General features: G+C 36.2%; 1 protein-coding gene across 5 annotated transcripts in view; it reads right to left on the bottom strand.

Annotated features, from left to right (window-relative positions):
• Positions 1-4,851: 4,851 nt before the first annotated feature.
• TRAPPC8 (trafficking protein particle complex subunit 8) overlaps positions 4,852-17,736 on the bottom strand; it is a 52,617-nt gene continuing 39,732 nt past the window's right edge. For 3 of the 5 annotated variants that reach the window (XM_014256240.2, XM_014256248.2, XM_088055409.1), the window contains 5 exons: positions 17,598-17,699; positions 11,010-11,057; positions 9,494-9,639; positions 7,850-7,939; positions 4,852-5,887 (listed from right to left, as the gene is read on the bottom strand). In XM_014256240.2, the coding sequence (XP_014111715.2) occupies positions 5,653-5,887; positions 7,850-7,939; positions 9,494-9,639; positions 11,010-11,057; positions 17,598-17,699 (621 nt within the window). In that variant the 3' untranslated portion in view covers positions 4,852-5,652. The remainder of the gene's footprint in view (positions 5,888-7,849; positions 7,940-9,493; positions 9,640-11,009; positions 11,058-17,597; positions 17,700-17,736) is intronic. The other 2 variants (XM_014256243.2, XM_005517195.3) reach the window with 1 other exon arrangement.

Here is a 17,736-nt window from a genome sequence, read left to right as displayed (position 1 = left end):
TTAGTCTATAAACAACAATTTTTAAACTGTGTTCGTTTTTCCACTTCTTCAGCTACCACCACGCAATTAGCAGAACTCGTTAACCAAATGACATTTTACAAATTAATGATCTACTCCTGTAAACTAGAAATGTGTTGTAAATAAATCTTCAGTTAAATAGGATCAGGAAACACTAGGTGTTAAATCTGTATTCATGGTTTTAAAAACAGAAGTGCTGAAAAAATTATCATCTTCTGTTCCAGCCAAGCTTTTACTCTATCAGAGTAATTTTTTTACCATGAAATTGTTTAAGGGTAATTTTGAAAAGACAGCAAACATTAAGATTTTAAGGGACTGAAGAAAAGGCAGCGTGTATATGAAGAAAGACTGAAGTTCTCTCAATGGATTTCCTTTACTGCAAACATCTTTATATTTTAGTATACCCAAAAACAATTCCTTATCTCTCTGGAGCAAGAGTGTAATAAGTGAAAAACATCCAGGAGTCTCTCCTGTACTCATTGCAATTCAGTGACCTGACTTCTGATACACCTGGGCTGGCTGACTTTTTTGGTGTAGACAGCTCTGTGTCACAATAGATTCTGAATTAAAAGACAATCTTTAATATTAAAAGTTCTGCCCCCATTAATCTGACTGTGGTTGTCGTTGCACCACATGGCTGCATTCTCAGAGGCAGGGTGATGGCTTTTCAGTAAGGAAGCTGTACTTATAGTTTACAGCTGAAGAAAAATGAAAATATTGATTCTTTGGTTTAGTCAAAGGAGGGAAATTTTACCTTTAGATCAGTAAGAAAGCTTTGATGTATTACCAAGATTCTTTACACTGTGTGGTTTTTGTGACCTTGGATTTAAATAATGAAAATCAACCTGTTATTTTTTTTTCATTTTCATTATTCTATTTATACACTCCTTCCCAAGGCATAGGCATTTTCCTGTCACTCTAGCACTTTGACAGAATTTTTCTCATAACTTATTATCTCTATATCTTAACAAACAAGCTATATATGTACATCTCTGTGTTACACATGGAAAGAAATTTGGTAACAGCTCAAAATACAACCTATGCAGTGGGACCCACACTGGCCATGGGTATCATGTATTATTTCTGCTGGAATTCACTGTGTCAGTGAATCCAAACATGAAATTCTTCTGTATTTATCTTGGAACCTTATGCATTTTTTCTGGGGCAGCACACAATTTGAGTGACTGCCAAAGAACAGTTAACTTTGAACCTCTCCATTCTGCTACTGGACTTGGCAAAATCCTATTACAAAAATGAAATTAAAAATGCAGCTGAGTTTATGCTTCAAGAAACAGTAGAATTTCCTAATACTAGGAACTTTTTCAAAAATATCATTTAATTGTACTTAACAGCTTAAGTACTTTCCTTGTCCAGAGGGAAGAAATACAACTCCAGAAGGAGCCCAGAACTATTTAGTAAACAAAACTAAAGTTTTTTTGGGGGGGGAAAGCTGATGTTTCAAGGCACAGGTCACTAGAGCATTTGTATCTGAACAAAATCTTGTTACTGTCAAAACTGGGAATGAATTGGTGCTCATTTCCTTTGTTAGCTTCAAGTCTTGGATCCTGAGAGTTAGTAATAATTACCAACAACCTATGACATGAGGGATAATAAGGAATACTATTCAGCTTTCTGTGTAAGGAACTCAGTGGGAAAGAGATCTCCAAGTCTTCTACTGAGAAGTTTCTAAATACAGAACTAACCTCTCCCTACATTATTTTTTCCCCGTTATTTTTACCTGAATCTTTGAATGATACCAAAAGGATGTTATAAGCTGCTGAATCTGTCCTCAGTCAAGTATCAAGTTCCTGATAGAGATAGTAACAATTTCATTTCCCCTCCCTATAATGGTCTGTATCTTTAAAGCCATTGTAGTGGGTACATCTTTCAGATATTGCAACTTATCCATAGCCTTCCTAGTGTATGTCTGTGGTGCTTTTCCCAAAAACTACCAACATTTTTGGGAATCACAGTCAGTGTTTCTGATTTTCCTTTTGATTTTTTACATAGTCCCTATTTCACTTATCATTGTAAAAAAACAGGATGAAAAAGTTACTTTGAGTGGAATTTTTGGAAGTCCCTGGGAAATCTAATAATCTTTTATTTAGGAAAAATTTGTTATAAAAATGCAATAGAGAAACTGATCACACTACTTCTACTTAGAAAGTTAATGTTTTATTATTTTGAAATAAAAAAGGATAATTTTACTTCTTTTGTCCCCTCATCTTTCATTCTAGATTTTTCACTGAACCTGTGTTTAGTTCTACTTGTTTCACTGGACAGACAGTCTTTCCAGGACAAACAAATTATTTCAGAAACCTGGCAGATTTTAAACTTTACAAAACTGTATTTAAATTAAGGGGACTTCAGTGGATTTTGTATTAATTGGTACCAAACCAGGCCGTTATCCTCAAACTTCCAAACCTGGAATTGTAACCAACCCCTGCAGACAGCACAAGTTTTCACACTTGATGATGAGTATCAGGAGATACTTAAGTGTGTCTTAAGCCACGGTATGAATGGACTTTTTATGTAATGTACCAGACACTTTTCTAATAAGACAGCAATAATAAATTAAAATTACACCAACCAGAAGAGTAAGTAAACGGCCATTATGTTTATAAGTTAAGCAATTAACACTGCTTTTGCTACAAACTTTTAGATATTTATTGCTAGTTAAGTCATTATTCCATTACTCAGTATTTAGACAGGATTTTAATAATGTAGTTTCAGATAGATACAAAGTGAGTTTCCGTCACAAGTAATTTAAATATTAATTTATGATAGTTTTTCCTGAATTATAGAAAGGTTATATATAAAAATAAATATAATAATTTATATTTATATAATTTATAATAAATATAGAAATTTACGTTACAAGGCAACATATTCAGAAAACTCCATAGCTTTATCAGCATAACCATTGCTTTAGAATAAATTTGAGAATACTGTCCCAGTTTCAGCCAAGACAAGTACACAGTATTAAAAATATAAGAGGAATACTCCTTTTAGAATGATTTCTCCTATTTTTGAGGAAGTAGATGGCGATTGCTGCTTGAGACAAGTAAAAGCACAAGACCTTGCCATGTTATTGTAGTCATCTCCTACAGGATTCTCAGACTCTTGACTGACTCTAAAACTCTATCACTCCAGACTTGCATTGCACAAAATAGTAATCTGTTAATGCAGCATTTCAGCAATTTTTGGCAAAGCAGCCCACAACCACCAGAATTCCCCAAGAAAAGGATGGAGCAACGCATGCCATGACGTATGGAAGGGATGGCAGAATTCACCTCATCTCAGGAACAGGTTTGTTGGTTACTCAGCTCAAATGAAAAGCCTAAGTTTATGTCTATTAGTATATGGAATTATTTCTGTATTTTAAGTAATACAAGACAAAATTGTTTCCAAGTTCCCCAGATTGAAACAGGGCATTTTCTTTTTCACTAAAACCTCCAGCTTAGAAAGTTTCTTTTTATTTTATGTTACAAAGGTAGCAAGAAAGGAAAATTCAGTCGATTCCTAGTACAAAAAAATCCCTTGGATCTCATTGTCTTTAAGAGCTTTTTCTAGCTATCTCAAAGTAAGATGTGATATCATGATCTACTGTGATCCACAACATTGCTGTGATAGAAGCACAAGCATGCCTTTGCAGATATACTTACCTGCTCAATGGCAAGACAAGGTTAATTTTCATTTCAATAGAGCTGTTCTCCATCATCACTCAGTCTTCACTGTGGACTCCAGAGTTTGCCATGTGAGAAACCACTAAGGAGGCATGCTTAGCTCTACTTCTATGCTAGCTCCTCTCCTAAGCAATCATATAGTAAAATTCTCATTTTTAGAGCTCCCAAAGACACACTTAGAATTTCTAACAACGCACCAGGAGAGACGAGCATGTGTCCAGCTAAGCATTGCTACTGCAAATCCAAGAAAGGAAAAGCTCCACTGTTATATTTGAAATCCAAAAACAGGTTGCCAAGGACCCTCCTCCCCCAAACACCCACAGCTCTTGCTGGGTCTCAGACTGATGAATCAGACTGCTCAGATGCGCAGGTGAGCGTCAGAGCTTACGCATTTGGGTCTGGAGTGCTGAAAAGCTCCAGGAACTGCTTTGCCCTGCATCATGTCATCTCTCATTCCAAGATTCTTGAATCCTCACCTTTTTACCTGCCAGCAGCTGCTCAATGGCAATCTCAGTGTGAATTGCCATTTGCACCATCTCCAGCCTTCCTCAGACAAGCCCAGTTCCCTCTACAGGGCCTCTCTTCTTTTCATCCAGTTTCTAAACATGATGCTCTTGATAACCCACTTTGGACAGGCTGTCTTAAAATATACACTGTGACTTAGAACACTGTGGCCTACAGTGCACACTGAATGGCATCAATTATGACTTTTCCTTCCCTAAATGGGTGTGAGAGAGAAAAAGCAATGATGACACAACTTAAGGCTACAATGTTGAGAATCTTTTAGATTATTCTTTCAAGCTGTGCACCAGGAGAACAGGACTCAAGGCCTGAAGCAACATACTCATTGTTAGAGAATATTTCAGCATTCTGTTATTTAGCAACATGATCCACTGTCCTATTAAGTTTGACTATAAAAGTTTACGTGCTGTGAATGGGTTCCAAGACTTTCAGGGAGTCTAAAGTCCTGAAGACAGTCATACAGTAGTACCAAACATGAGTAAAATTGGACCACTTACCTAAAAAGAGTAAAATGCATCAGAAGGTAGATGCACTGTCTCATACACCAGCGTTGTCCTGTGATAGCAACAGCACCTGTGGATTGCTACAGCTGTATGCAAACGCAAACAAAAAGGCCACCAGTCCATACAGTGAATATGGTGTATGCTTTATTCTATTTACAGTACATTTGTTATAAATATAATACATTTCTTGAAAATCTTGAGTAGATTTTTTTAAACAGATCAGTTGTTATAGTTACATAATAAAGTAAGTGACAATTTAAATGACAATCTCATGGTTGTGAAATAGTGCATTCTGTTTTGAGATGAATGAGAAAATACTCAAACTGGTTCAAATTAATTTTTTTAAACACCCTAGGTGGACTTCTTATGTAAACCTTGAAAAGCCACCAGTTTCCATAAATATGAAAACAAAATCTTGAACTAAAGAACCAAGAATCAGAAATGGATTTGAGAGACCTTATCGAACTTCACAGTAAGGTTGGGATTTACCATGACTAATGGCTTCAGACAGGAAAAAGCCAATGAGGTTTTCTTCCTGAACCATATCCTAATACAGCCACAAATATTAAACACACCATGCTGGAAGTTGTAACAGCAGTCAAGCTGCATTTTTGACAGGGCATTGGACATACATGTTCAGATCTGCAGTTAGAGTATTTTATGTTATGAGTATCTTAATTACCAGAGAAGAAATACATTATAAAAGGATAAATGTATTTTCAGTCCAATGTGCCTTGCATTGAGAAACAAACTGACAAGTCATCTGAATATTTTGCTATTCTCTTTTCTACACAATCTTTAGTAACAAGTTAGATGTTTGAGGTGCTAGTTAAAAAAAAAACTGCAGCAAAATGTCAACCAGCAATGTAAGAAAAGAATCCCATTTATTTTGTCTTTTAGTGCTTTTTTTTTCCAGGAAGTGGTCAGATATTGTTGATAATAATCAGTGCAGGCATGGAGTTCTGCTGACTTGTTTCAAATAAAGTAACTTGGTCCACGAGCTTGGCAAATACTCTGGGGGTTCCAAGGTTATAGACACCTGTATGAACAAAACAAGCTTTGAGCTGCAAGCTATAGACCTCCTGGCCTTTAAGTTGAAGCTTGTACTGTGTTTGCCCAAGCCATGTAAAAGATCCATGTATTTCTAGTGCTTCGGAGCTGAAAAAAAAAAAAAAAAAAGATAAAAATGTTAATTCTCTGCACTTGAAGCATGTATCACCAATTCACAGGACTCCCTCCAAGTTTTCCTAAGATTTCAGAAAGCACTGTGTCCCCCTCACCAGGCCCTTACAATGATTCATACTTTTTAAAAACTTCTCAGAAGTCAGGAGTAGGGAACTTACATTACTATTCTGGCTTCCCTTAGGTGAGTGCCCACTGCCATTTGTCCTTGATGTCTCTGAAGCTGCTGAGTCATTTTGACTGCTTGACTACAATCACTACTTTTAAATCACTGCCTTCCCAAAATGCAGTATGCTGTCTTTGTTCTGCGAACCCTCCTTATCTTTAAGAGATTTAGGTTTATCTAGTAAGAAAAAGCTAGACTTTGCAAGGATTAACAGTTGCCATCATAGCTACAGACAGAACTCCACTTAACGTTTTATCAAGATACTATAATACAACTCAAAATAACAATCATGTGTCTGTCTTCTTTCCTACTACATCCATACCCAAACATACCTGCTCCCAAAAATACATGCAGACTCAGAGTACCTAAGATACAGAGTACCTTGGGTAAATTTAAGGATGCTTATGTCCATCCATCAGCTCAATTTAGTTCTGTGTCTTACCAAATATTCATTAATGTTCTCTGACTTACTTAAAAATCCTTAGAGTGTCTCTTTAGTTCAGGTGAATCGTAACAAACCTATAAAGTGTTTCTTTGGTCCCTAATGTACTGTACACAGGACATTAATTACACATAGATATATAATGAAGAACTGTGTATTCTCAGCTTTCTAAATAATTGGCATGTAACACTAAATGTAGTAGCAAGATCCAAACTGTCACAGCTTAAGGAATTCCTATTTAAGGCATTCTTAGGCCTGTCCCATGAGCTACAGACTGCATGTCACACAGGAATAGTCAATATGGATGTATACTGCTTTAGAGACATTGCACTACTACACTAGGAGAGAGTGTGTGGGGGGCTTTCTTTTCAAGCAGTTTCAAGGTGCATATCCTTCCAAAGGATATGTCTCAAAATGTAATACATGATCATCTGGTGAAGAAACAGCAGCTCAGTGAATGGCTTACTAATTGTACCTGAAAAGTAAACCACACTTAAATCTTCGGTCTTCCACTTCTGAACACGTGTATTAGGCTGCGGGCTTTATAATATCTTACTTGTCTCCATGGACTGTTGGCAAGAAGCCAGTGCTCCCCCATGACTAAGCACCCCTCAATGTCTTCACAATCTTTCTCCCCTCCCTGGTGGCAAACAGACTAGGTAGTGTTATATCTAAGAGGACAGAAAGGAGGAAAGGGAGCTGTCACCTGCATTACCCATGAGTTGAAGTTGCCTTGTTTAAACAGAAGTGGCAGAATGACCATGCTATAGATATGGTACTGAATTCTCCATCCCACAAAAAATCTTCAGTAAAACTACTAGAAGCAATTCATGAACACTTCCTCAATGCTAGTATTTTCCCACTTACTACTACAGTTCTAAGCAAAAACGCAGTCATAAGAACCAGCTGCCAAACCTAGAGGCAGTCTTAAAAATATCCAAGGTTCTACAAAATTTTACATTAAGACAAATTGCAGGAGGAAGCTGTTTTCTACAAATTACACAGTATTTTAAAAATGAAAACCTAACGACTTATGTTTAATAAAGGTTGGTGAAGTGCCTATTTGACTAGTTGAAAGCATTTCCCTTTTTCTAGAAAATGCCTGCAGTGTGTTTTGACTGTTCAAGAGTAACAATTAGAGGCCTTGTCTTAGCAGAGACTGAGGACTCACAGTTAACTGTATGAGCCTTTTATCAACTTGCATTCTTTCAAAAAAGCTACTGTTGAAAAAATACTGTTCTAGATATTCAGTATAGTTAAAATATTACAAGATTCCCCAAGTGAGGAAAGGCTCTTTAAAAATATTGTTTTATTAACATTTGCACACTACCTTGTTGGTTTATGTCGTAAATCAATCATCACATCTACAACAGCCTGGGAACAATTGGAAAGCAGGAGAGTGACTGGTACCAGGCAGAGGCTGCAAAGAGAAACAGTTCCACATTGAAGAAAAAAAGAGTCTTATTTTGGATAGTCTTAATTATACTCTTAAATAGTTAAAATGAGTATCAATAACATGAAATTTAAATGTTATCTGACAATTAAGCTGGAGTCAAGATAGTGTAGGTAGAAATAGAATCACACTGACTAGAGCTAAATAAAAGTTGTCAAGGTAAACAGCATTGGCTCACTTAGACCAAACGAAGCTACTATCTCCCTTCATCCAGCTGAGAAAGGACAGAAAAAGGATAAATACCACCTCAGTTTACAGGATATCGGCTTGTGTGACAAGGGACACTCCAGAATGAGATAACATGGTCCGGTATACTATTTTCTGAATTGCTGGTTGGTACATTTTGACTGGATACTTTTCTTCTGCACTGCCTCCTGTACACGAATTGCTGGCCTTAAGCTATAGCCTGAACAGTGCCCAAGCAGAACAGATAGCACATGTATCTCTGGGTTTAATGTAGGCCTTTATCCTCAATAAAACTAATACAGTTAATTGATATTCTGCTCGTTCACAATTACTATTACTGTTTCTATAAATAATACTGCAGCAAAGGAAGAGCCCAAGATATTGACAGGCAGGAACACAAATTACTGCAGCTAAAACAGCACTATATATTCAGCAAGTGATTTGTGTCACTGGAATTTCTTACCATTTCCTAAGAGTTCAAATATCCTAAACTTGAACTGTAAGACAGGAACAATTAGAGACTATAACCAATAAGAGGTGAATGTCTAACAGGGATAATGCATGCTTTATCACTGTCATTAAAATATAGCACTATACAGAACATTTAAATGTTAGATTTTAGAAACAGATCCCTTGATTTTGACAACTTACATTAACTGTTATTAAAAACTGTAACACAGTAGCGAGCTTTCAGATAAAACAACTAAAACCTAAATAGATACCTTCATGTTTCAAATACAACCCATTTAATATCTGGAACTTAAGCCAGGAGGCTTTGCTCTTATCATTACAATTTCGAAAGACTCATGGATTTTACAGGCTCTAACCAATTCACTCCAGCAGCAGGCTTTTTGACAGAGGTTAATTCTGATATTCTTCCAGGAGACAAGCCCCAGTCATCTGAACTGTTACCACTTTTCCTTCTGACATATGTCAGAACCATGTGCAGCTAATCTTGGCAAGTCAGATGCTGTAGACATAACAGTTCCTTTGAGCTAAAAGTACATCTTTCTTTCTGTCTAGCTTCTCAAAGAAATCACACTGTTTACTCTGACAACAAAAATAAACACAAAGGGAATAGACTATTTTTCTTTCAGTAAGTTTGATAACATTACTTGTTAACATTAAAACTGTGAGCTATGGTTTTACAGTCTTTTTTTTTTCATGAAACTTTCATTTTACCTATAAACTTCGGAAGCACTGAGTTTAAAAATTTAACAATATTTCACACTTGCATATCAGACTTCAATATCATAACCCGCATAGCATTTCTCAAAAGGATTTATGTCCAATTAACAATATTTCTGACGTTTCTAAAGGTAATGTTCCACTAACCTTTTTTGATGAAAAGAATGATTGAAAGATTCTGGATAATGAAGACTTGTCTTAATAAGATTAGAAAGCTGCTCTGGTGTTGGTCTTGGAGGTACTGGTGTGTTTTCAGGTCGAAAAAACTTTAGGAGAACCGTTTCTGGTAGTTCCTGAAACAAATTCAGAGTAACATTGAAAATAGTAACATAAGGTACAAGAAATCCAGTCACAGAAGTTACAGTTTTCCATTATGAACTACAGCTCATAGGGGAAACAAGTTTGCAGCATCATGAAGCTCACATTTTTTTCCAATGTGGTTTGTATTTAAGCATGCTGGATGAGGAACTGGTATGATTTATCTATTACCTTCTTTCCTTCTTTTGAGACAGATTTCACAGTTGCTTATGAAAATACCATCTGTGCAAGTGTCACAAAAGCACACTATTGTTGCAGTGGTTTGCTAGTGCTTGGGTTTGGCTTCTAGGGAAAAGGGAGAGCATTTACACTGCTCCCTGTTCAGCAGCTGTACCTAACAACAAAAAAATTATTTGCCTGCCCTAGGAAGCTCAAAACAGGAAAGGCAACACACAAGTTTCTCAGAAGAGATCCAAAGTAAAGCAAACAGAAATTTACATGAACATGTGAACACTGACAGAAGGATTTAATAACAGAGTATCTTTGAAACATAGCATAACAAGCACTTGCAGATATTAAAGCTACTTTTGTCCCCAGCTGAAAGCCCAAGACATGCTTGAACACACTACTTGGGATTCTCCCTAACCCTTTGGACGGAATGAGAGTGTGAAGCAGAAGAAATTAAGTGATACAGAAAGCTGCAACCAGCCTGCATTTGTGCAGCCTTTCTGTCCAACATCATCTAATCTGGTTTTTGAGCAGGATTTATTCAGGAAGGGGCTGCCCTTTAGCATTTACTTATGACCCTATTCTGCAGAAAATCCATCTTTAAAAACAAACAAAAAAAAAAAGAATTTGCAGCAGTAAATGTGACTGCCTGCTAAAAACACATGAAACAAGATTTTTAAAAAGCCACCAGTAAGTTGGTACAGCATAATAAAGTTAATACTTTTCATTAAAAGGTGATAGATTCTACCTTATAAGTTGAAAATAAACATTACAGGCAATGAAACCTAACTTAAAAATCAAACACACTGGGCATTCAAAAATGTGTATGAACACCTTAGTCACTGTGCTGATAATACCAGGAAGACATCAAATGTTTTTTAATAGGCTTGCAAGTCTTCCCTTCTAAAGGAAGAGTAGTTTTCTCAAAAAAGTAATTTGAGAAGAAAAAAAGATATTCCATAGTAAGAATAAAATATATTTAAGTGCTGAATGAAATTTGGTGTTTCCATCCTACCCTATCTAACAATGCAAACTGACAGCATGAAACACAGCAGAGATTAAAAGTTTTCATTTAATTTATTCTCTCCCCTCAAATAATAGTCCAACCAATTTTCAAGGCTGTCTTCAACCACACAGCAATATCCTACATACTGTAGTTTGCCCTAGAGTCAATTACCTGTTCCAAGTCCTCCCAATCAGAATTCCCGAGTATTTTTTTAAAACCCTACAAAAGACAAATATGCATATTTACCTCTACAAGTAGACAAGAACATCATGAAATGCAGCAGCAACACTTACTGGTGGCAATGCAGAGTGCTGTTAATACTTCAAACCTTTAGTTCTAATATTACATCTCTGTTGAAGGACTGGAAAGCAGCAAAATTAATCATTTCCAGCAGAGCTAAACCTTAATTCCAGCCAGCTTCTGCGTGTCAGAGTCAGAAAAGATGTCTGTCTCTCCAAGTTTAGCTGCTCAAACTCTAGGCTTTTTGTGACCGTGTACCTAGAACAAAGGCTACGATACAACATTTAGCCCATGATTCTCTTACCTAATGAATGGCTCAAAAAAGAATTAAGCATTTCCAAACAATAACCAAGAAGATGTGCATACAGATCAGAAAGTTACCTAGAGACAGCTAATAAATGCTAAGTTTAAGGATGCATTAAACTCCTGCCCTACTCTGGAGTTTGTGAAATTTGATCAAGGCTTAAAAAAGCAAACTAAAAGCCCATAACTACTTGGTGCCTGTACCCTCCCTTCAAGAATATACAACAAAGCAAAAGAAAAATCAAGAACTGAACAGGTGATATTTTGTTGATGAACTCCTAGATTATCAGCCCAAGTGAAGTATTACCTTTTAAAGGTGGGGGGGGGGTGGGGGAAATAAATTCTGGCACCTAAAATCTGCCTGCTGATCAGTGTGGTTCTTTGCAAAGCCTACTGAAGTGCCACAAGCTCCAGTAACCAGCATAAACTGCATACAAGAAAGCCATATCAATGGTTAGGACTATCCCATTAAAAAAGTTGTGGTGTAACTTGAGTGTCTCTTCTATACAAATTGATAGAGGAAGGGAGGCTTGACTGGAAGAGACTTTCTAAGAGATTGCAAGAGGGGTGTGTGGTTTTGTTATTGGTTTACATTTTATAGCTGCATTTTAAGGCTTTTTTGATTTTGCCTAAACATACATAACAGGCATTAGCACCAGAATGCTCCTTCAGTTATGTTCCAAGAGCTATAAACTGCACAACTGGTGCTTGGAAAGTTAGTTCCCTATTTTTAGAAAGCTTCTTGTTGCCTAAAGTCATTTACAAAGACCAGCTTCAAACAAATACACTCAAATCTAGACACAAGATTTCTGATTCAAGTAGAATAATCTCAACGTTTTAACTTACTTGTGTTACAAGAAAAGTCCCAACCATCAGAGTCTGGTATTTTGCTACTTTGAAACAGCTATAAAATCATCTCTAGCTACACTTCTGAAATGGTGCTTTAGCCATTCACACCAGCTTCAGATCACTTCTGCAATTATACTTAGCTAGAAGTTGAAAAAGCAACATTTTAACAATTCTAAGCATCTTTTGATAGATGTAGCAGATAGATGTACCCATAATACATTCCTTAATATCTCAGAATGCATTTTCAAACTGAAAAGTTCTTCCTTTCCATCACATGGATAGAAGTGATTTTATCTTCACAAACAATCACTTGAAAAAGTTTTTATACCTAATATTACAAAATTTAAAGTTTTCAGTTTCATAAACAATATTCTTAGAGACTGGGTCAATGTGCTCTTAAGCACACCAGAAAAAAGTAAGCACTGTAATTTGATTTCCAAGTTGTATGGAAAATCAGCATATTTTCCCCATAAACCACAAGTCACACATATCCAAAAGGATTACTGACGTCCTCCTTCAAATATGAGGGACCAGTATGCACAGCACAGAAGAAAACCTAAACAGGAAACTCTTGAAGGAAGCTAAGCATAAGTAAACCAGAATATATAAAAGCAGTAGAATAAGAGTGAGACATCTAAGAGATATGCTTTTCTCCCTTTCGCATTTTACATCTGAGAATTTCCATTTTAAAACCTTGCTTTTAAGTTGCTTCCTTCAACATGTGACTGATCTATATTCATTCTAGCTCTCAACTACAGAAATGACAACTCCAGGAACAGTATTTTACTGACACCAAGAATAATATATTTGAAAACAGATACCATTAGCTTTGCAGTCCATAATGGGTAAAGCAGCAGATCAAATGCTGCAGGTATTTGGAATATTTAATTTGTGACAATAATATAAGCCAATCCTTCCAAAGTGGTATTGTATCTGCTCCATTAATTGATACAACAAAGTGAAAAAATCTGTATTTCAGCTCATGAGGTTGATTTACCCTTAAGAACTTTGCTTTTTCTCTACTGAGGTGGTGTAAGGAAAGTCTTAAATCCATTCCAACAACCTCTGTTTTATTCAAACACCTCCTCCCACGTATTCTGTAAAAAAAGTCCTGAACTAGCAAAAGATGTCACTTTCAGTAATAGGAAAAATAGCTATTTAAACCCTACCCTCTCCTACATTTCAAGAATTCCTGCTTCCAACCAAACTGTTGCTGACTCACTAAGCTGCATGTATTTTGAGAAACAGTCTTACCAAAAATTATCCTCTGAAGTGAAATACTGCCAAAAAGCCTACATCAATTCTATACACATTTTATGGATTTTACCTTGGGCTAACGCTGGTCTAATTCACAGGACTAAATGTGCAGCCCAGAAGATCATGTGCAGTCCTGAAGCACGCCTGGGAAGGATGCACACTATTCCCAACATGTCAACATTCAAATGACAAACCTCTAGGCTGCTTCTCACCTTCCATCAGTATGAAGTCTTAGCAAACCAGAAGTGTGTCAAATGCCCTATTACTTCCACCCCACCATATTACACTGCACTTTTCTTTCGTAATCTTTTGGATTGAATTCACCAGATTAGAAAAACAGGGAAGAGAGCAGTAAGAAATAATATTAATCAACAGCCCTGACTGTGACTGGATGTTTAATGCATTTAAAGTTTTTGTCCTTTCACTAATTTAAGGTAGAGAGATCAAGAAGAAGAGACAGAATAGTTGTATTTCAAGTGCAATCTTAAGTTTACCTTCAGTAAAACTACCTGATTCCAAAAAGTATGTTTCAGAAGAGAAACAGAACTTATAGCAGTATCATTGTTGAAAAAAACAGCCATGATTTAAAATACTCAGCTGAATTTATAAGTGAGGCTTTTTTTACTTGGCCTGAAATGGATCTATTCAAAGCAATTCACTTTATTTACACTTCACGTGATTCTTTTTCTTCATATCTTGTTGCCTGTGACTATTAACATATCACTTTGTGGCACCTTCTGATTCAAGGCAACAAACTATATTTAGCATTTTTTCTCCTACCTTTAGCCAAAGGACATTTTTTCAAGAGTACAAATGAAAGGAAGGATAAGAAGATAAATGTTTTCCATATAATCCTGAGACATTTCTATATGAAACAAATCAACGCTTCAACAAAGTCAATATTCTGTAAGTGTTCCTTCAGCACACTATATGTTACGACTCCAAACTTCCAGAACATAAAAGTGTAAATACGTAGTTCATCAAATCTCCTGGTAGGCCTACTGTGTCCAGTAGCCTACACTCAATGGCAGTGCTATTTTGTTATACAAAAAAAATCTCCACTGTAAACAACAATAAAAAACATCTGTATTCAGTGACAGAAAACCAGCTTTAAAGTCATAGTTATTGTCATGGTTGGAACAAAAAAGGATTAGTATTTCTAATTCTATTTTGAACAAACATAGGAAGAAAGGGGAGCACATGAATTTGAGCATCAAAGAACTTGTATAGAATTTTACTGTTACTTATGTTTTTAATATTTTGGTACCTATTGAGATTTTACCATGAAAAACATTTTAGCCCTTCCCCAAGCCCCACTGTAACCAGAGGTTATAACATCTTGATTTTATCAAATACTACAGCAAGTTATCCTACTGTGATAAAGGAATAATTGCACCCTGTTGTGTGTTCCACATCCCTGTTGAGCATTAAATGTCCCACAAGGAACCAAGCAGAAGTAAGCACCCATCACTGTGGCTTAGTCAGCAGCCTAATATTTTACACACATAAGAGGATTAAGTTATGTCAGTTCACCCAACTATCAATCTACTAGCAACTGCTGGAACAACTTAAACATAATAGTGCTGAAGAAGTGGAGTGTTCTTCACTATAGTGCTTTACTGAAGCTTTGTTTCCCCAAACAGCAGTAGAAGCTTCTGTGAATCCTAACTACATATTTAGAAGCTGACAAAGAGTTAATCTGAGATACACCACAACTGACAACGTAGCAGAAGCCAACCAATAAAGAGAATTTAACCAAAATATAAAGCAAGTGATCTCATTTTTTTCAACAGAGTTATTTATTAATTTGGCTAAGATTTGAGCAGTTTCTCAGAGCAATAAAATAAATAAGGAGGGGGTGGTGTAGAGAGAATTTTGTTCATGTTTCTTCAATGTCCACTGTGAGACTGTTCTTGGGCTGTCTGTGTCTGCCAGACACAAAAATTCCTTTGTTGGATACAACAGCATGAAGCAAAAGAAGTCAAGAATAGAGTCACTGCAAACGAGCAACAAATAAAACTCGGCAATAAATGCAAAGTGGACTCTTGCATCCTAGGTGATATCTGTTCAGAATCTGGAATTAATTTTTCCCCAGATCAGAGCCGCCTTTTATCATTTATGAACTGATAACCCATATGTGTTGGTAAAAAAGCATGCACCTCCAACTCCCTCTGCTGTTGAGTCCTCAGAAAACAACCAACTTCAATACTGTCATCACAAGACAACTCAAGAGTTTCCAACTGTGTTCATGGCTTAGGAGACTACAGACTTACACGACAAAACTATATACTGAAAATATTAAATCAGAAGTGTGGGTTTGGGATTTTCTACCACTGCTACTCCCAAGCTTTCCACTGCTTGCAATACTTTAATGCAAAAGCAAGATAATTCAAAGACAATATGCAATTTTTAAGAGATTAAGTACATTATTTTCTCTATCTAGCCTAATTTAATTATATTTTGGGGATTCTTTTAATTCTTCAGCGTGGACTGAATGAAGTAGACTGCTGCAAAGTCTCAAATCAATTAATTTGTTATACTTCACCTTCTAGCTCAGAGCAGTTTATCTGCTCTCCTCACAGTATTACGAGCCAATTTTTAAAAAAGTAGTACGTCAAGATATGCAATTTCTCGATTCTTAGCAGTCCTGAGATCACAGGTTCTTAAAACTCCAATTACTCTTATAGCAGATTTCAACTGCATGACAACACAGATGCTTTTTTGCTTTCAACCAAGGCACAGAATGCTTCAAAGGAAGTGTGTTCCTCATGCTCAAGGATGTGAATACAATAGTCAGTGTAGAATCTATATGAAGATAGCTGTAATAAAACCTGATGAGAAACAGATTTTAGATAGAGAACACTAATACAGTAGCTTATATTCCTCAAACAAAATGAGAGCACATATAGATCCTTCCTTGCTGCTGGTGGCAGGATTGATTTCTTTACTTTGCAATTGATTGTGATACAGACAAATAGAGTTCCAGTAAAAAAGAAATGCAAATTTCTACCCATACCCTATTCAGGCATTTGCTTATTTTAGGATGCAGATGTAATTAATTTCTATTTTCTCTTCCTATTCATTTATGAGAATCAGAACTTAATGAGATCAGAAGTTCACAGTATTTTGTCTCCTAACCTTAGACGTCTACAGTGTGATCTACTGTTCTACATATACATTAAGACAGGAAAAGTAATACCTGAGGGGGCAGCTGTCATTAGATTAATACAGCCTCTTGCATTACTCAGCATAGCTACAGCCCATGTGTGCAAATTCCTATTTATTTCATAGCACAAAGAACTAAATGGAAAAAATTATCACAGCAATGTACAAATACTTAAAGGCTTATGAACCAAAGCCACATGCACAGCTTCAGAGTAATTCTACTTGCATTATAGCACAGTATTTATAGGAAGACATTTGTCCTGTATTGTTTTCTTGACAAAATTAATATATAGTACTCTTTGCTGCAACTTTATGAGCTCACTAAAAACTATACATTATGTTTGCAATATTGGTAAAAACATTAAGAATGGTAACAAAACAAGAAGGAACAGCAATGTGCTGCTCGGGAGAAGACTAAACAAGCAGCACAAGACTTATTTCCTCTTACTCCACACATCAGTCTTCTTTATCCACATAAACTGAATTTAGTACAGATGTTTTTCCAGAACCGTATCTGTAACTTCCATAGTTGTTATCAATTCATGTACCAGAAGACAGCCACCAGTTTCTTATAGATGCTGTTTTCTTTCATCAAGCAAAACAACTATAAACTTCACCATTTACTATTAACTTTGTTATGAAATAATCGTTACCTTTCATACCATTAACAAGCTTCTAGCTCTACCTGAAACACCAAAAATCAGTTTACTTCAACAACAGCTCATCAATATGCTTACCTGCATATTGCTTTTCTCATGTTTCAACTGGGCCTGGCTAGACCAATACAAAAGACTAAGCAAACCTGGAGCTAGTCAGCCTGAATTATTTAGTAATAACACTTATCTGATGTTAAGATTGTACAAAAGCTTCCACTTATATACTAGAGAATTCATTGAGTCCATTTAGAGAAAGAAGCAATTGTAAAGGAAAACTTCAGTAGATTACCTGCTTCTGAGGAAATGAAAAGGCCTCCTTCCCAACTGTGTTAAGGGCAACATGATGCTGGCCCTCCAAAATAAGCTGCTTGTTGTCTTCCACAACATATGCCTACAGAACATAATGCAAAGACATTTGCAGACCAGAA

This window comes from Pseudopodoces humilis, chromosome 1, assembly GCF_049639895.1.
Source record: "Pseudopodoces humilis isolate 2021_Gansu_Grassland_sample_001 chromosome 1, ASM4963989v1, whole genome shotgun sequence".
Lineage (NCBI taxonomy): Eukaryota > Metazoa > Chordata > Aves > Passeriformes > Paridae > Pseudopodoces > Pseudopodoces humilis.
The sequence above is the reverse complement of the archived record's forward strand: the minus strand, read 5'-3'. Positions and strand labels throughout refer to the sequence as shown.